The 20,915-nt window shown below is 34.6% G+C and overlaps 1 protein-coding gene across 2 annotated transcripts in view; it reads left to right on the top strand.

Moving 5' to 3' along the window:
• The window catches only part of LOC148939357 (uncharacterized), a 36,299-nt gene extending 19,297 nt beyond the window's left edge, over positions 1 to 17,002 (top strand). Inside the window, exons 2-4 of one of the 2 annotated variants that reach the window (XM_089106792.1) lie at positions 927 to 1,118; positions 3,223 to 3,543; positions 15,316 to 17,002. In XM_089106792.1, coding sequence (XP_088962918.1) covers positions 927 to 1,118; positions 3,223 to 3,543; positions 15,316 to 15,489 — 687 coding nt within the window. In that variant the 3' untranslated portion in view covers positions 15,490 to 17,002. Of the gene's footprint in view, positions 1 to 926; positions 1,119 to 3,222; positions 3,544 to 13,614; positions 13,667 to 15,315 lie in introns of those variants that run through there. The other variant, XM_089106793.1, reaches the window with a different exon arrangement.
• Positions 17,003 to 20,915: the final 3,913 nt, after the last annotated feature.

The raw sequence follows: 20,915 nt of genomic DNA, 5'->3' as shown, positions 1-20,915 counted from the left end.
TTAGAAAGGGGTGAAAGAGCACGCCTCCTGTTTACCTCTATGTTTTCCTTGTCCTCAGAGAGGGCAGCCTTATAGTTTCTACTCGTTTTTCGTTTTTTCTGGTTATTTATGGTAATTTCTGTTTGTTTTCTGTTTATTTATTCAGTCATTTATCGTAACTTACGCTTGAAAAAATTATCTGATTTTCGCTTTGCTCATCTTTGGTTTAATGTAGCTCTTTACGTTCCTTTGAAAAATGTCTTTTATGTCTAAGTTAATATAAATTAAACTCACGGAATAGGCATTCAGTTAACTTGTGTTTAACATAATATTAAGATAACGAATCTTTTATAAACTGAAGACTAGCAGAACGAAAACAAAACTAGGATTTGTATGGATAGTTTTTCGGTTGGAGACATTTTGTATTTTCCAGAAAAATGTGAGCATTTCTTTGAAGTTTGACTCGTTTTTAGTTTGACTTGGTTATTTACGGCAATTTCTGGAATCAAAACAAAACACTATGATATGTATGTATAAGTTTGATATTTTGTACGATATTTAGTACAAGATATTTTATAATTTTCAGAAAAATGTGAGCATATCGTTGAAGTTGCTGCAGTGAAACTAAGTTTATTTTTAATGGCTACTTTGCAAATCAGGGTCTGCTTTCAAGTGTTTATGAAGCTTGGATTTTGTGTGATAAATGGATAACAGGAAGGAAAAAGCCTTCGACTTTTTGTAAACTGTTGTGACACCAAGAGTCTTTCAGTGGGTTTGACTTCATAGTTACTTCACAAAAGATGGGGACGTTCTATAAAGGTTGAGAAAATTAATGTATTGGCACATTTAAATGAAAAGCAATTACACCTTTTTTTAAGCAATTAAATCCTTTAATTTTTCGACACTATTCTACTGCTTGAGTCAAAGTTAGTTTTTTAATTTTCCAGACGAATTCTGGAATTTCTGGCAGCTGGAGCTCAACGAGTTTGCACTTCTCCAGCAATAAAGATTTCCGAAGGAAAAAACTGCCAGATTTCTTGCAGCCTCAAAGCTACTACAAAACTAACTGTTGTAGAGGTTCCATTGATAGAAGTCAAGATGCACCCTGTAAATCTTTACAGACATCAGGACATACTGAAGTGAGTATTCCTATGGATATCTTCTTTGTTTATTTCTTAAAACCGTTTGTAATGGTTGAGTTATTTTACTAGTGAATCGTTTATTCTGCATGCAGCTATAACAGATATTCAGGCACTTGGTAAGCTGTGGGCCTGAACTTTGAAACAGAAACGTCTGCCTGAGTATAAGTTACTTACTGCAACGCTTGAGGCATCAGTAAAAGTTAACAGTTTTGTTCTAACTCATCTGACGATCAGTATGTGACAACTCTCTAAACATGTCCCCCTTCAAACAGAAATGTCCCTAAGAAATAAAATAAAAGTTCAAAATAGGGATAAAATCCTTTTTAATAGACAGTGTATAATAAATTTCACAAAAAATACCACATATTTCGGTAACATATACAGAGACCGTCATCATTAGTAAAACTGTTTTACTACTGATGACGGCCACTGTATATGTGACCGAAATATCTGGTATTTTTTGTGAAATTTATTATACACTGTCTATTAAAAAAGGATTTTATCCCTATTTTGAACTGTTATTTCATCGTCATGGAAAGGCAGTGTGGTCTCCGAAATTATCTAAAAATGTCCCTTAAAAACTTAAAAGACACAAATTATAAAAAAGCTGTAATCTCGCAACATAAAGATTGCAACCATGTTTCTCTCCCGGGCGAAGTTCATTCCATGGTAAATTATTACCTATATATTATGGAATTAATTAAGTTTTCCTCTAGGCCCTTTCTACACCATTACGAGCTCAAATTGTAATTCCTAGTTAAAACTCCTCGTACTTGTAAAAAACATTAAATCATTTTGTAATCATCTTTATGCACTGCCTCCAAAACGTAATCAAGATAGTGAATGTGCGATCACAAATGCGTTATAAAGGCGATCCAGTACAGGATGGTTATAGAGGCCCTTAGCTCTTATAAGCGTCTAACAGCGCTTCTCATCTTAAAATTAAAATGGTTAAAAAGTGCAGGACGAGAATTTTTTAAAACAGACGAAATCAGTAAATCTAGATACCGCGTAATAGACACAAAATCAATAGGACTATTGCCTTGTGATGTAAACTTAAAGGGTGACCACATCAAACTCCATGATCATCACTTCAAATTTTTTTTACTTTTTTTCATGTCTTAAAAAGACATTGCTTATACTTAAAAGAAAAGAAATTCTGTAATGATATTTTTCTATCAACGATTTCAACTAAGCTTCAAACTTTTGGTTTTCTTTTTTAATGGTATTGAATTGTTGTATACCCTTGTTAAAATTTATATAAATATTTATGCAATTACTAGTTTTTTGCTCTTTACAGTTTAATGTCTTTTCATACTGTTCTCATACTGTTTTAAGGTTTTTGAATTGTTGTAATCCCTTGTAAAAATATGTGCAAAGATTTTTGCAATTACTAGCAATTTAATATCAAATTCTCCTTACATGAAAATCTTCAATTTTTCCACATAAGCGTGACAAGGGTGATGTCATTGCAATACTGATGTATATAAAAATGACGTCACTAATATAATTTTTTTCTCCAAAATTAAGGCTCTTAACAAACTTTCTCAAACTTTTGACCCATTTAGATCGCTTTTTAGGCCATAATATCCCAGGATGCCAGTTTTCCCGAAAAAATATGGAGCTGTTTCGAGAAACAATACATACAGAAATATCAAATTATTGCTCGTTTGTAAAGATAGTATATATATATATATATATATATATATATATATATATATATATATATATATATATATATATATATATATATATATATATATATATATATATATATATATATATATATATATATATATATATATATATATATATATATATATATATATATATATATATATATATATATATATATATATATATATATATATATATATATATATATATATATATATATATATATATATATATATATATATATATATATATATATATATATATATATATATATTGACTTATAACGTACTGGGATTTTTGGGAGATAGCCAGACCGTATTCCATTAGTAAGTTGGGATGATAATAGATTTCTTGCAGATTAATACAGTAGTGAGTTTGTAGCAGGATTATGTTATTCTAGCCAATAATGTATAACTTTTTTAAGATCCAAAGAACGTTTTCAACTCCCTTGGCAACAGGAATAAAATCCACTAAAGCACAGAGATCAGCAAACGAATATAAAGCACCCCCTAGTTCAAGTGATAAAAGAAAGTGGTTTAGTAATGGAAATCGGACAAAGTCTATCCCTGAAGTATTGTACTTAAAGATGACACAAGTACCCACATCACAAATTACAAGTTATAATCACCTATCAGAAATGAGACTTCAAAGATCAGAAGTGGGCAGTAACAATTCACCACTTTTGAACAGACCCACGAAAAGATATATAGAAGGACCTGGAAGGGTTGATCATATTAAGGATATTGTGAGTATTGCTTTTCTTTTATTGAAAATTCTGCATGGCTTCTTATTTTTCCAGTTCCCAGGCTCCAGGTGAATGACAAGAACTCGAAATTGTTTTATTGTTGCAGTTCATGCCCAAGTATATACTATAATAGATGTAAGTTCTGGATGGAATAACAAAGAGTTTACACAGACTTGCTTTGATATGTAAATGAAAACATGTCACACACCTCCTCCATGTCTTTAAAATTAAATTGATTTTAGTAAAGTATAACAAGAGACAGTATTCAGTGGCATTCTGCTTCATCTTGAGTAAACAAAACCTTTGAAAAGAACAATCACGCTTCACTTTATATTCAACTATGTGGCATGGTAGTTTTCTTTAAGGAAAATATGTTTATACTGAAACGTAAAATTTTGCACCAAGACTACAACTGTCTCCTTTAATTAAAGGACAAGATTCTTATTTAATTGGCTTTATAGGTGGTACCCAGATATGTCACTACCCAGAATGATTTTTTTGGGGGGAGGGAGTGGGGTGGATTTTAACGTCTGGCCGGTCATTTTACCGACTGGTTTGGGTTATATTTCTATCAAGTTTATTTCATTTTTTTTTACCGACTGAGAACAATATTCGGGCACATTGATTTTATGTCATTTATTTATAGAAAAACTTTAAGCTATCGAGAGTGATGGCAAAATTTTTCGTTTTACGTTGAGATATTAAACCGTAAGACCGCAGTAAAATATCACGCCAGAGCTTACGCAGGAAACATAAACCTAGACACCCGTTAACTGCAGCGAACCCGGTGATTGCTGTCTGGATAAAGAACGGAGTGCTACCATTTCGACTAACCGTCACAAGTACTAAACATCATAAGATCTAAAAGGAAAATTCGTCAGAACCACTCAGAACCCAGAATACCAATCAAAACTTTCCCCTTTTCCTAATGATAAATCCTGCATGTAAATAATGGTAAACTGCGTAATTTACAAGCATTGACCCAAGGCTGTAGGGGAGTATGGCATCACTGGTGGAATACCAATTAGACTGGGGAAAAGGTGGGCACGATAGCGGGGTAAGTTGCCCTCAAATCACTTTCAACTATTAAAAAAGGCACTAGCCCTTTGAATTTCCAATCGAATGAGCCCTTTTTCAAGTTTCTACGACAAAGCTTTTTCTAAAAACCTTATATTCCACCAGGGCATAACTTACAACCCTTACCATGAGGGCTGTGGGGGGGGGGTTGTCATCCTCAAAGATATAATTTCCGGACCATTCAACTACTTTGAACAAAATGGCTATCTCAAAATTTGTATTGGATGTATTTGGATAAAAGCTGTTAGTTGCCTTTTCAATCAATTTCGACTACCAAAAAGGGCACTAACCATTTCAATTTCCAATCAAATGAGCCCTTTTTGAAGTTACTACGACAACGCTATCTATAAAAACCTTATATTCCCCCAGGGCATAACTTACAAATCTTGCCCTGAGGGGTGTGTGGGGGGGGGTTGTCATTCTCAAAGACTTAATTTCCAGAACTTTCAACTTCGTTGAACAAAATGGCTATGTCAAAATTTTTATTGGATGTGTTTGGGGAAAAGATGGGCGTGGAAGGGGTGTTAGTTGCCTTCCAGTCACTTTCGACAATTAAAAAGGGCACAAGCCATTTCAATTTCCAATCAAATGAGCCCTTTTCGAAGTTTCTACGACAACTCCTTCGATATGAAGTGCCCTGGTCTAAAGAAATAAATAATACATTGTGCAACATCGTTCTTTACTTAGGCGTTCTTTACGATTGCACTGCCTATGAAAGTTTTTTTTACATTAACTACACTTTGTTTTAATGCATACTGTTATTCGTTTAAGTTTATATTGACTTAATTCCCCGGTCAAATATTCCCTTAAATTTGCAGCTGAGTCTCTCTTAAGTTGTTCATTTTCCTTAGGTATAAATGATAAATTAGGTATGCCAATGCACTCATTTGACAACCCGGATATACAGTGTCTTTCGATTTAGTTCAGTATCACCCTCACATTCCCTGAAAGTTTCAGCCGAACCCCCTTAACCGTTCCTGAGATGTAGATGATACACCATTTATAAAGAGACCTGGGGTTTCCCCTCTGGAAAATTACCTCTGGAAAACCCCCCGCAGAAAATCCCCTCAGAAGATTCCCTCCGCAGAAAATTCCTCCATATATAATTCCCCACGGAACCCCCCCCCCCCCCAGGGTATCTCTCCCCCCCCCGAAAATTCACATTAATATACTTGGTATTTCCGGACGCACCCAGAATCAAAACTTTCCCCTTTTCCTAATGATAAATCCTGCATGTAAATAATGGTAAACTGCGTAATTTACAAGCACTGACCCAAGGCTGTAGGGGAGTATGGCATCACTGGTGGAATACCAATTAGACTTTTCCCAATTAGACTTTCTAATTGGAATACCAATTAGACACATCCAATCAAAATTTTGAAATAGCCATTTTGTTCGACGTAGTTAAAAAGTCCGGAAATTATGTTTTTAGGATGACACTCCCCCCACAGCCCTCATGGCAATGGTTGCTAGTTATGCCCTGGGTGTATATTATTTTTTTTTTCTAGAAAGCGTTGTCGTAAAAAATTCAAAAAGTAATTTCAAAAAGGAAAATTCAAAAAGTCGAAGGTTATTGAAGGGCAAGTAACCCCCCTCTCACGCCCACCATTTCCCCAAACACATCTAATCAAAATTTTGAGATAAATATTTTGTTCAACGTAGTTGAAAGGTCTTGAAATTATGTCTTTGAGGATGACAGCTCCCCCCCAAAACCTTCAGCGCAAGGGTTGTAAGTTTTGCATTGGGCATATAAGGTTTTTATAGAAAATTTTATCGTAGAAACTACAAAAAAACCTCAATCGATTGGAAATTTGAAGGGCTCGTGCCCTTTTTAATAGCCCAAAGTGATTGGAGTATAACTAACATCCCTCTGAAACCCACCATTTCCCCAAACACATCCAATCAAAATTTTGATATAGCCATTTCGTTCGACTTAGTTAAAAGCCAGGAAATTACTATTTTGAGGATAACACTCCCCCCACAGCCCTCAGGGCAAGGGTTGTAAATTATGCCCTGGGGCATATAAGATCTTTTTTTTTATAGAAAGCGTTCTCGTAGAAAATTCAAAAAGGAATCATTCGATTGGAAATTGAAACGGCTAGTGCCCTTTTTAATAGTCGAAAGTGATTGGAGGGCACTTATCCTCCCTGTCACACCCACCATTTTGCCAAACACATCCAACAAAAATTTTTAGATAACCATTTTGTTCAAAGTAGTTGAAAGGTCCGGAAGGTATGTCTTTGAGGATGACAATCCCCTCACAGTAGTCAGGGCAAGGGTTGTAAGTTATGCCTTGGGGCATAAAAGGTTTCTATAGAAAGCGTTGTCGTAGAAACTTCAAAAAGGGCTCATTCGATTGGAAATTCAAAGGGCTAGTGTCATTTTCAATAGTTGGAAGTGATTGGAGGGCAACTAACCCCCCTCTCACGCCCACAATTTGCCCGAACACATCCAATCAAAATTTGATATAACAATTTTCTTCAAGACAGTTGAAAGTTCTGGAGATTAGGTCTTTGAGGATGACAACCCCCCCCAGCCCTCAGGGCAAGGGTTGCAAGCTATGCCCTGGAGGCAAATAAGGTTTTTATTGCAAGCATTGTCGGAGAAACTTCAAAAGGGCTTATTGGATTGAAAATTAAAAGGGCTAGTGAATGGAATGGAGTGAATCTTGATCTTTTTTAATTTGATGGTTGCTAATGATCTTTTTCCCCTAGCTAATATTCCAACACGGGAAAAGTAAAGAACTTTACTTTTCTTTGAAAAACTTATTTTGTGAAAAAAGTTTTTTTAATTAATTTCTGTTCGTTTTTTATTGACATAGTCTTTTCAGGGAAAAAGAAAATAAAACTTTAAATCTTTTCGTTTCTTTCCAGACTTTATAGTTTGGCCTGTTATTTGTATGCTGGAGAAACATTTTCAACAGTTTTTAACAACATAAACCATTTTAAAAATCTGGACACAAATAGTAGTGTTTAATTTAGTTTTATACCTCCTCTAGTTGACCTGAAATTGAAAACTTGATAACATTCGCAAAAAAAATCTATTTACTTTCTTTGGTAACTTGGATATACTTACGCTATTTTGATTTGGTTAAATTTTAAGAGCAGAAGTAGCCCCGAAAGTTTGAATATAATACCATTAGACGTTCTTGGGATAATACTAAGTTGCCTAATTGGGAATTAGTATTAACACATTTTGATTTAATCTTAAGGCAACATTTAGTTTTTAAACATAATGGGCAAATGGGAGAGTGGGTGTGGAATGGGGACTAGCTGCCCTCCAGTCACTTTCGACTATTAAAAGGGCATTAGCCCTTTATTTTTTCAATCGAATGGGCACTTTTCAAAGTTCCTACGACAACTCCTTCGATACGAAGTGTCCTGATCTAAACAAAAAAAAAAAATAATAATACATTGTACCCACATCGATCTTTACTATAAAAATTTCAAGCCTTCCAATCACTTTCGACTATTAAAAAGGACACTGGCCCTTTCAATTTCCAATGGAAGGAGCCCTTTTTGAGTTGCTACGACGACACTTTCTATAAAGACCTTATATACCCCCAGGGCATAAATTATAACCCTTACCCTGAGGGCTATGAGGGGGGTTGTCATCCTCAAAGACCTAATTTTCAGAACTTTCAACTACATGAAACAAAAGGGCTATCTCATAATTTTGACTGGATATGTTTGTGAAAATGGTGGGCGTGAGAGTGACGTTAGTTGCTCTCGAATCACTTTCAACTATTAAAAAAGGCACTTGACTTGACTTGCTTTATTTACTACTAATTACAAAATAAACTATATACAAGCAACCGCCCGGGGAAGGCTCAAAAAGCCTGATGAAAGACGGCTGCAATCCTCTAATTCTCAACCTTTTACAAATTTCATTAAAAAAAAAAAAAAAAAAAAAAAAAAAAAAAAGAAAAAAAGAGACCTGAACACTCTCTCTCTCTCTCAATTAACCATTAAAACCAAAATCTATGAAGAAAAAAAACTAAGACATTAAGAGTAATAATGACAATAATAATAAATTATCTCCCCTCTCCCAATAAATGTTTTTTTATTTTTACTTTAAACGACCCAATGTGTTCAGCTTCCCGAACGCCAACTGGGATATCATTCCAAATAACTGGAGCTAAACACTGAATTTCGAAACCTGCACGTGTGGTGTCTCGATACTCAACCGTAAAATTTTCCGCCTCTCTAGTCGCATACCTGTGGAGTGAACTATTTACGCGAAAATAATTTGTAAAAACTGGAGGACATACATCATTCCAACATCTATAGGCAAAAATAGCAGCTTGGTAAACACGAATCTGACCAATGTTAAGCACTCTTAATTTTTTAAAACATGACGCGGTATCATTCACATTTTCTATATAATTCCCAAGAAGACGTACTGTTTTATTTTGTAAAGTCTGCACTCTTTTGAAATTTGCATACAAATTGCTAGACCAAATGACACAACCATAAGAAATATAGGGCGCAACAATACTATGATACAATAATAAAAGAATCGATAATGGTAAAAATGCTTCAAACGACGCAAAATTCCCAGACCTCTAGCAACTTTAGCTGCAACAAGATCACTATGGTGCTTCCAAGACAAATTACAATCTAGCTGGAAGCCCAAATAACGCACCTCATGCACCTGTGACAAAGGCTTACCATTAAAAAATATCACTCCATCAACACTTGGCGGCTTACCAACTCTCCAAAAAATCCTAAAATAAGTTTTTTTAACATTCAGTGACAAAAGTCTGAAACTCGTAAATACATAAAATGACTTTAAAACCCTATTTACTTTCAACAATAGATCACCAATCATTCGACTAGACATAGTTAAAGCAGTATCATCCACAAAAGTCGTGATAAAACACTCCGGTAAGTAAACACGCATTGAATCAATATACACAAGGTACAGTAGTGGTCCCAAGACAGATCCCTGAGGTACGCCACACTTCACTTGATAGGGAGAAGAAAAGGAATCATTTAAAACAACTTGAATAGATCTTCCACTTAAAAAGCTATCAAACGATTTCAGATAATTACCACGAACTCCAAGGGACTGTAGACCTTTGAGTAAAATTTTAAAATCCACTGTATCAAACGCCTTTCTAAAATCAATAAAAACAGTCAAAGGGATTTCACCACGTTCAAAGCATCTATTTACAATATCACAGAGATAATGCACGGCGTCCGACGTCGAGTGACCATTCCTAAAGCCGAACTGAGTTTCACTTAACATCCCTGTTTTCGTACGGTAATCATATAGCCTTTTATGCACAATTTTTTCAAATATTTTTGAAAACAGGGGAAAGATTGACATAGGTCTATAATTTTCGATTTCTAGTTTAGACCCACCTTTATGGAGAGGGATGACTTTTGCCCTTTTAAGCGCATCGGGGAATACCCCAGTTTCCAGGGAAAGATTGATTATGTGGGCGAGACATGATATTAAGTAACACATCACTGATTTAAAAGCCTTCAAATTAATTCCATCTGTCCCTGCTGAATTAGATTTGATTGTTTTCACAACCTTCAGAATTTCATCTCGAGTACACGGTTGAAATTCAATTTCATTTCCAATTCCTCTTTCATCCAAAAATTCGTCCTCCAAGGAATCATTATTAAAATTCACTAACCCTTCCGCCTGCACATTTTGACCAATACTTGAAAAGAACTCAGCAAATTTATTAGTAATAATCGTTTCATCACTCACTGCTATATGCCCCCAGGGCATAGCTTACAACCCTTACACCGAGGGCTCTGAAGGGGTTATCATCCTAAAAGACCTAATTTCCAGAACTTTCGACTACGTTGAACAAAATAGATACCTCAAAATTTTGATAGGATGTGGTTGGGGAAATGGTGGGCGTGATAGGGGGGTTAGTTGCCTTTCAATCACTTTCGACTATTAAAAGGGCATTAGCCCTTTCATTTCCAAGTGAATGAGCCCTTTTTGAAGTTTCTACAACATCACTTTCTATAAAAAACCTTATATACTCCCAGGACATAACTTACGGCCCTTGCCCTGAGGGCTGTGGGGGTGGAGGGGTTGTCATCCTTAAAGACCTAATTTCCATAACTTTCAACTACGTTGAATAAAATGGCTATCTAAACATTTTGATTGGATGTGTTTAGGGAAAAGTTGGGCGTCAGAGGGGGGTTAGTTGCCTTCAAATCACTTTCGAGACTATTAAAAAAACACTAGACCTTTGAATTTTCAATCGAATGAGCCCCTTTTCAAGTTTCTACGACAAAGATTTCAATAAAACCTATTTTCCTGAGCTGCGTGGAACAAAATGGCTATCTCAAAATTTTGATTGCACGTTTTTGGGGGAAAAGTGGGCATGGAAGGGGTGTTAGTTGCCTTCCAATCACTTTCGACTATTAAAAGGGCACTAGCCCTTTGAATTTCCAATCGAATGAGAAATTTTTGAATCTTATATGCCCCCAAATAACAACTTTATATGCCCCCAGGGCATAACTTAAAACCCTTGCCCTGAGGGCTGTGGGGGAGTGTCCTCCTCAAAAACTTAATTCCTATCCGAAAGTCAACTACGCTGAAAAAATGGCTATATAAGAACTTTGATTGGATGTGTTTGGGGAAAAAATGGGCGTGAGAGGGGGGTTAGTTGCCCTCAAATCGCTTTCGACTATTAAAAAGAGCACCAGACCTTTGAATTTCCAATCGAATGAGCCCTTTTTCAAGATTTCAAGAAAAACTTATATGCCCCCAGGGCATAACTTATAACCCTCGCCCTGATGACTGTTGTGGGAGTGTCTTGCTCAAAGGTATAATTTCCTGAGCTTTAAACTGCGTGGAACAAAAAGGCTATCTAAAAATTTTTATTTGGGTGAGTTTGGGGAAATGGTGGTGCTTGGAAGGGGTGTTAGTAGCCTTCCAATTGCTTTCGAACATTAAAAAGGGCACTAGCCCTTTGGATTTCCAATCGAATGAGCCTTTTTTGAAGTTTCTACGACAACTCTTTCTATAAAAACCTTATATGCCTCCAGGTCATAACTTACAACCCTGTCCCTGAAGGCTGTGGAGGAGTGAGCTACTCAAAAACATATTTCCTATCTGTAAGTCAACTATCCTGAACGAAATGGCAATCTCAAAATTTTTATAGGATGTGTTTTGGGAAATGGTGGGCATGGAAGGGGTGTTAGTTGCCTACCAATCACTTTCGACTATTAAAAAGGGCACAAGACACTCCAATTTCCAATTTAATGAGCCGTTTTCGAAGTTTTTCCGACAACTTCCTCGATACGAAGTGCCCTGGTCTAAAGGAAAAAAAAAATGATACATTGTGGCAACATCGTTCTTATGCGCCCCGAGGGCATAACTTAAAACCCTTGCCCTGAGAGTTGTGGCGGAGTGACCTCCTTAAAAATATATTTTCTATCTAGAAATCAACTACACTGAACAAAATGGTTATCTCAAAATTTTGATTGGATGTGTTTGGGGGAATGATGGGCGTGGGGGGGGGGGTGCTAGTTGCCCTCCAATCACTTTCGACTATTAAAAAGAGCACTAGCCACTCCAATGTCCAATCGAATTAGCCCTTTTCGAAGTTTCAACGAAATCTCCTTCCTTACGAAGTGCCCTGGTCTAAGGCAAAGAAAAAAAATAATACATTCTTCCAACATCGTTCCTTACGCGATTGCGCTGCCAATCATTTTTAAATTTTAGAACTTTTCTTTTGAAGTTTCTGTGACAATGCTTTCTATTAAAACCTTATATGCCCCCAGGGCATTACTTAAAACCGTTGCCCTAAGGGGTGTGGGGGAGTGTCCTCTTCAAAAAAACAATTTTAATCTGAAAATCAACTACGTTGAACAAAGTGGCTATCTCAAAATTTTGATTGGATGTGTTCGGGTAAATGGTGGGCGTGGAAGGGGTGTTAGATAAATTCCAATCACTTTTGACTATTCAAAAGGGCGCTAGCCATTCTAATTTCCAACCGAATGAGCCCTTTTCAAAGTTTCTACGACAACTCCTTCGATACGAAGTGCCCTGGTATGAAAAAAAAAATAGTGCATTGCGCCAACATAGTTCTTTACTTAGGCACCGAGATTGCGCTGCCTATAATTTCTATTCGTTATTGGTACCATTTATAGATCATGGCAAATAAAGAAAATACTGCTCGAAATTTAAATTGTTTTAAGTAAAGTTTGAATGACCTTCTGGCCCTTAGAAGGCCTACTCCTGTTTGAAGTGTTTTCTGTTGCTTTTCAGATTTGAATTGATCATTCATTTACTTTTTCTTCGTTATGGCGCCCATTTAGAGAACATGACAAATAAATAACATACTTCTGGAAATAAAAATTGTTTTAAATAAAGTTTGAATGACCTTATGGTCCTTAGAAGACTGACGGTCTATTAGCCCTACTCCTGTTTGAAGGGTTTTCTGCTGCTTTTCATATTTGAATTGATCATTCATTGTATTTTCTCTTCGTTATGGGTCTGAGTTATAGAACATGACAAATAAAGAACACACTGCTCGAAAAAAAAATTGTTTTCAGTAAAATGTGAATGACCTTCTGGCCTTTAGAACATTGACGGTCTATTAGCCCTTTTCCTGTTTCTACTATTTTTGTTCCTTTTCTGATTTGATTTGATTATTCACTGTAATTTCTCTTCGTTATGGGTCCCATTGATAGAACATGACAAATAAAGAACACACTGCTCGAAATAAAAATTGTTTTCAGTAAAATGTGAATGACCCTCTGGCCTTTAGAACATTGACGGTCTGTTAGCCCTTTTCCTGTATGTACTTTTTTTTGTTCCTTTTCTGATTTGATTTGATTATTCACTGTAATTTCTCTTCGTTATGGGTCCCATTTATAGAACATGACAAATAAAGAACACACTGCTCAAAATAAAAATTGTTTTCAGTAAAATGTGTATGACCTCTCTTGCCTTTAGAAGACTGACGGTCTGTTAGCCCTACTCCTATTTGTAATGTTTTTTGTTCCTTTTCAGATTTGATCTGATTATACATTGTAATGTCTCTTCGTTATGGGTCCCATTTATAGAACATGACAAATAGAGAACCCACTGGTCAAAATAAAAATTCTTTCAGTAATGTGTGAATGATTTTCTGGCATTAAGAAGACTGAAGATCTATTAGCCATACTCCTATTTGTAATTTTTTCTGTTCATTTCTAGATTTGATATGATTATTCATTGTAATTGCTCTTTGTTATATGTCCTATTTATAGAACATGACAAATAAAGAACACACTGCTCGAAATAAAAATTGTTTTCAGTAAAATGTGATTGGCCTTTTGGCCTTTAGAAGACTGACGGTCTGTTAGCCCTACTCCAGTTTGTACTGTTTTTTGCTCCTTTTCAGATTTGATTTGATTATTCATTGTAATTTTTCTTCGTTATAGGTCCCATTTGTTGAACATGACAAATAAAGAACACACTACTCGAAATAAAAATTGTCTTCATTAAAGTGTGAATGAGCTTCTGGCTCTTAGAAGAGTGACTATCTATTAGCCCTAGTTCTGTATTTAGTGCTTTCTGTCCCTTTTTCAGATTTGACTTGATTTTCTTTGTAATTTCTCTTCGTTATTGGTCCCATTTATAGAACACGACAAATAAAGAACACACTACTCGAAATAAAAATTGTTTTCATTAAAGTGTGAATGACCTTCTGGCCCTTTGAAGAGTGACTGTCTATTAGCCCTAGTTCTGTATGTAGTGTTTTCTGTTCCGTTTTCAGATTTGACTTGAGTTTTCATTGTAATTTCTCTTCGTTATTGGTCCCATTAATAGAACATGACAAATAGAGATCACACTGCTCGAAATAGAAGTTTTTTCAGCAAAGTGTGAATGACCTTTTGGCCCCAAGAAGACTGGCGGACCATTTGTCCTACTCCTGAATGTAACGTTTTCTGTTCCTTTTTCAGATTTGACTTGATTATTCATTGTAATTTATCTTCATTATGGGTCCTATTTATTCATTTATTAAGTTTTAATTATTATTTGACTTTATTTCTACTTGTCTTTGGTTTAATGGACCTTTTAATTTTTCTTTGGAAAACTTCATTTTTACAAATGAATGGAATCAAAACTATTAGGTCACAGAAATTACCATCAGAAAAGAAAAGAAAGTAAAAGGGCTTTTGGTGAAAACTCAAACGTGATGACCGTACTCCGGCTGCTGTTAAAATGTACGCTACAGCTACAAAGTAAAATGTTAAGAATTGTAGACATGCTTAAGATATTGTTAACTATTGTTACATGGCGTTGATATCTATTTCTTCTCAAAAACTACATTAATCTTCCAATATTATCAGTCACCAATAAATCTTGATTCTCGTTTTGAACATTCAAGTTTTTTATTTCTCCTTGATGATTGAGCTTTGCTACGATCGAATATTTTTCTGTTTTTGTATTTTCATACTGTAATGTTTTTCAGGCATTTAGGATTTTTCGGCATGTTTTTTTTTAATCATGTTCTTTTTCGTTGCCCTTTTTTGTCACATATATAAAGGCAAAATGCACGTCGTCTACATTTTTTTTTTGGCTTTACTGGCTAGGATATTTTCTTTTTTTTTGTTTAGGTCAGATTATCTTTTGAACCGTTTTGAACCGGAGAGTATGTGTTTGAAAAGAAAATGTTCTCAAAGAGTATGTTTACTGAGATAGCTAATTTTTCTCCTTTTTTTATAGATATCCCCAACAAAAGAGGTTGAGTTCAAATTTTTGCGTCAAAATCAGCCTCAAGATAGAGATAAGCTGAAGTCAGAACTCCAGGACTATTTCACAAAATGTCCAGTTCCAATCATCTCCAATTACTCTCATCAGAGACTCAAAAAATCTATCTCAACAAGTATTTCCTTGTAAATTGTTCAAAATGCATAGTATTTCGAATGTGCAAGAATCTATTTGGAAACAACACCAGTTAACGACACCCAAAAATGTGTTTGAACTTAAATAAAGTTTGTTTTAGAGTCTATTAACATATAAGAAACATGCAAAATTGTAAACTGCGCACATTGGAACTGTCTAAATTTAAAATTTACTACATAAATGATATTGCCATCCAATTTCGACACTGCTCCCAAGTAGTTGCTCTCATTAAACGCGATAACGGCAATCACTGAAAACAAGAAAAAACTAACGATAATTTATCGGGAACTGAAACGCCAATAACATAGTGCCGGTGAGATGATAGCCGGGCAGTAAAAATACATTACCTTTACTACTAACCTTATATAAAGGCTATTAAACTTTGAGGCTCGATTTGCCTCAAATCATTATCACACCAACTTACATCATTTTAGAAATGTTTCTGGCTAGCCAGGATCTGGTACATTTGTTGTTCGACTGGTGAAGCCCAGCTCAAAATTGCTCAAAATTGAAAAAAAGGAGTAACTCTGGTGTATAAACACAAAACACAGTGTATACACAGTGTAACTCTGGTGTATAAGCTCAAAACACAGGACACACAGGGTTACGGCTTACCCTAAAGAAAAGAAATGATTGACGGAAAACTTAGAAATGAAGAAATTACAAGACCAAAAAAAAAAATTATAAGCTTATAAACTTATAAATGGAATAAAAAAAATGCCTCAATGTACCATGAAAACAATTTTAAACGAGCGCAATATTTAGCATATTTTTTTTCTATAACTAATATGAGGTAAAACATTCATTCATGCAATGATTAGCAAGTGCACTTTCGCCTGCATACCTGCTTGAGCTTTTTTCTCAGCATTCTCGATATCTGATTGGAATTAATCTTCAGTAGTATGTCCTACAATATCCCTCTGACTTTTTAACTATTATTATTATTTACGTAAGCATTTAATTGACTATAGGAACATTAATTCTTTTTCCATAAAATATATTTTGGAAATACTTCACTATAATAAGTCCTTATGTATCTTAAGCTGATCTACATTAGACTATTTTTTGAATAAACTAATAATTTAAAAAAGAAGAGCCAAAAAATTTAATTTTTGTAACTCATTCTGTTTATATACTGAGTGTCTAGATCGTCTGCAATTTAAAATTTTTTCTTGATAGCTCAATTTTTCCTGTTAAATAGTGCTTAAATGAGTCCAGATTTGAACTTAAAAAGTAATAGTCCCAATTTGAATTTATAACATTTTTAAAAATGACAAATTATGCCACCCTGTCTTTTTGGGTCTATTTATTTGATTGTTTTAGGATATATTCCTTGATTTTGTCGTTTATCTTTCTTATTCGCATTTCAATTAATTAATTTTATAGAAACAAAGTGTACTTTAATTTAGTTATCTAGATTTATATTCAACTGACTAATCATAGTTGATGTAACAATTCAAATTTAATCTGAGTTACAACTTATTTGATGAATTACGAACCATTTATTTTTCTTAAAAGAAATTAAGGGCGAATCATGTTAACAATTAAATAAAAAAACAATTTTTTTCAACTGAAAGTAAGGAGCCACATTAAAAATTAAAACAAACAGAAATTGTTACGTGTATGAAGGGGGTTGCCCCCTCCTCAACACCTCGCTCTTCATGCTAAAGTTTTTTTTAGTGCTTTTAAAAAAGCGTCTTATTGTTCTAATTAAATGGTTCTTGTACTTCAGGAGTCATTATTAAAGAATTGGGACAAAATTCAAACTTTAGCGTAAAGAGCGAGGTGTTGAGGAGAGGGGCAACCCCTTTCATATACGTAATAATTTCTGTTCGTTTTAATTTTTAATGTTTTCCTTACTTTCAGTTGAAAAAACTTGTCTTTTTTAAATTGAGCTTCTGATCGTTTTTTAAATAATGCCAGGTAATCTGGCCCCACCTCCACGGAGAAACTCCCTCCCCACGGATAAATTCTCTACACAATTCAATCCCTTTGAAAATTTACCCCGGATAATTACTTTTAACCACTACGCGCGTAAAACTGAGACAGAAAAGAGAAGGCAAGACATATAACAAGAATTTTGGATAGGAATTCTGGCAAAGTCCCTCAGTGTATAATTTTCCCTGAAAAGTTCGCTCCCTGCGAACTTCCCTTCCCATGGAACATTTCCCCGTGGGAAAACCCCCAACAGAAAATTTGTCCCCCTACCTGAAAATGTATGCATGCATCCTAATATCAAATACTATGCGTACAATGGACAAATTTTATAACTTAAAGACCTTTCCTCTGGGGCTGTGGGGGGGGGGTCGTGTTATACCCAAAGGCATAGTTATTGAGCCTTTTAACTATGATGAAAAGAATGGCTATCTAAAAATTTTGATCCGATGATTTTGAAAAAGAGGGGTGGGGAGGGGGCCTAGTTGCCTTCCATTTTATCGGTCCCTTAAAAAGGGTACGAGAACTTTTAATTTCCGTTTTAATGAGCCCTCTACTAAGATTCTAGGGCCACCGGGTCGTTACGATCACCCCTGGGGGAAAAAAACAACAAATAAACATGCATCCGTGATTTTTCTTCTGGCAAAAAATTAAAAATTCCGCATTTTTGCACATAGGAGCTTTAAACCTATGCAGTCGGGTTCTCTGATATGCTGAATCTGATGGTGTGATTTTCATCAAGATCACTTGACTTCTAGTGAGTGTTTTCCCCTTTTTTCGAAACAAAATTTTCACGCGCTCGTAGCCTTTGATAGGTAAGAATAAACTTCATTAAATTTATACATCTAAATCAGCATAAAAAGCCAATTGTTTTAATATATCTATTGGTGTCAAAATTTCGTTTTTTAAATTTCGGTTCCTATTGAGCCGGTTCGCTCTTTACTTACAGTTTGTTACCACTAACTGTTTGACAACACAAAGTTGTAATATATTACAGCACAAACACACCAATTATAGCTACAGCACCAAACAGCACATCAGAAGTCTGTTGAAATATTAAATCCTTGACATTTTTTCCGCTTATTCTCTATAAGATCTTTTTGCGTTGGAAATGGAGCTTTCTGTGTTAAGGTGCAGGTCTGACATGCATATTTATTTCTGGCAATAGTTTTACCTTTATCACTTAATTTATCAAAATGTTTTATGTGGTTTAAGCCCTGAGAAATTTATTTAAAGACGAGACAGTTTAGTTAAAGACAACCAGTGGTTGGATCAAAAATTTGTTTATCTATACAATTATAAGTATTTTTTCTGGTGTTTTGGGCTAACTAAAAGAAAAAAGATTTTAGGTACCATATTCTCTATCTGCAACAAAGTTTAGAATGTTTTCTGTATTTTCATTTTCATTTTGTCAATATATTAAATTGACGCAATTTCTATGATCATGTTTAATGTCTTTAAATAACCAATTTCAGAAAATAGTTTCCAGTCTTTACATGTGGCATGCTTCAGACTCTTTCATTCTGAAAGAGACTAGAAGAGTCTAGATTTCCCTATGCTCTGACGTTTCCCTAACAAGCCTTTTCTAAAGATGTCTAATCACCTACTAAATTACAAAAGATCATTGTAATGCTATTTATTGACTGAATTACCTTTCATCGACTGAATCTTACTTTAAAAAATCTATGGTCTCATAAAGGTCAAAAGGAAAAAACCAGAATTCAGGATTTTTCTAAGCATAATATTAAATATAGTTACACACCAGTTTGACATCTAAGGAGAGATGGCAGAAATTTTTTTGGAGAAGGGGGATTCCGCAACCCTAGGCGTGTGTACTTGGGCCGCACAAATATTTTTGGACCATTCAGCCAATCGTAGAGCCTGAATTTATTTCCACTCCATACGTCTGGTTTGACCGATTACATAGTTGAGCTTTGTTTCAGAAAATCGAAAATGATTTTGCTTTTGAACCTGTCTTATTTAGTTTTTTTCTTTGCCTTATTTATTTTTTTGGCTTTGAAAAGCCAGCTTTTTTCATAAAGGATCTAAAATACAGGAATTATCATTCTTAACTGTAATTATATATGCTAGAAATTTGACTATTGTTTATATTTTGTTAGGAATAATGCGGCACAAAGAAAGTATCTGTTAGAAGCAAAAGTTTATCCTGAGAGACCTTTCTCGTGAAAAAGGAAAAACTGTTCAAGCGGCTTTGTTTTTTGCCAAAAACATATAAATCAATTTTTTTCGTAATCGAGAAAACATTTATACTGTTTCAACAAAAAAATTACGTAATATTTTATTTTCCCATGCACTTGTCTTTTTATAATACTTCCCTCCCATTGGTCTCTAAGGAGCTACGAAAAACAAAAAAAAAAAACAAAAAACAAAAAAAAAAAAACCCAAAAAAACAAACAAAAAAAAACAGTTTTAATACCCTATCAAACCCCTTTGATATAGTGCGAGGCACTAGTCCTAGCACGGCTTGGTTAGTCAAGCTGGGTGCTCTGATATTATCCTGTTTATGTAAAATATTTTTCATATTACACAATAAAACAGTAAAAACCAAAAATTAAGATCTTTGAGCCTGAGACATTGACACTTATTAGTGCTCAAAAAGATTATCATCCTAGGCATTTCACTTTTAAGTTGCGCCAAATTAAAATGGTCAATTCTGGTTTAAGCCGTTTTCAGTAGATTCATTACCTACTTTTTTAAAACTTAACTTTAAATGTATTTAGAATTTCATATGAAATTTTATAGAGACAGTTGTTTTGTACTTGATTTATTATGCTTTAAAGTCGATTTGCTATTATAGTTGAAACAATACATTTATGGTAATTTACAGTGAATTGTGTTAAATTTTATTGTTAAGTTTTATTGTTGCACTATAATTCTTGCTATTTAATAAAGTTGTACATGATATGTCGACTATTGACGCTGAATATTGACGGATTAGACACAGCTAATTAGCTTGAATTTTATGAAGCATGGCTACAGTGTTGCAGCCAGGTGGCTAGGACTGAAATATAAGAATGTTCTTTACCTTCTTTCTTTATTCGTTTGGGTTCTTCTGATCACTTTACAAGAGACAGAGTCCCGCCAGTTATCTCGGTGTTTAACCGAGATTTTTCTCGGTATAAATTTTGGTCAATTACTGGTTAGGCTGTATTTATAATGCAACATTTTTTTTTTTTTTTAGAGAAAAAGTATCAATAAGGTAGCACATAATGAATTATACTTGTAATACCTATAACAGACAACTTTAATAGATTAAGAAATTTGCTACACAATTTTGACAAAATTATTGAAACTGTTGAATAGTTCTAGTGGAAAAACTCAACATAACAGAGCTTTCCTTATGCTATCTTTAGAAAATTGTAACATTGTTTTTCCAACGAAGATGGCAGCAAAACTTTACGGTGGAGGCGTTATGAAGATACAAAAGTTGTATGATATATAAGTCCAACTGAGGAAGTATTTGG

Source organism: Artemia sp. Qi Xiang Cuo, chromosome 21 (assembly GCF_049724085.1).
Source record: "Artemia sp. Qi Xiang Cuo chromosome 21, ASM4972408v1, whole genome shotgun sequence".
Classification (NCBI taxonomy): domain Eukaryota; kingdom Metazoa; phylum Arthropoda; class Branchiopoda; order Anostraca; family Artemiidae; genus Artemia; species Artemia sp. Qi Xiang Cuo.
Note: the sequence above shows the minus strand (reverse complement) of the source record. Positions and strands in the feature narration are given on the sequence as shown.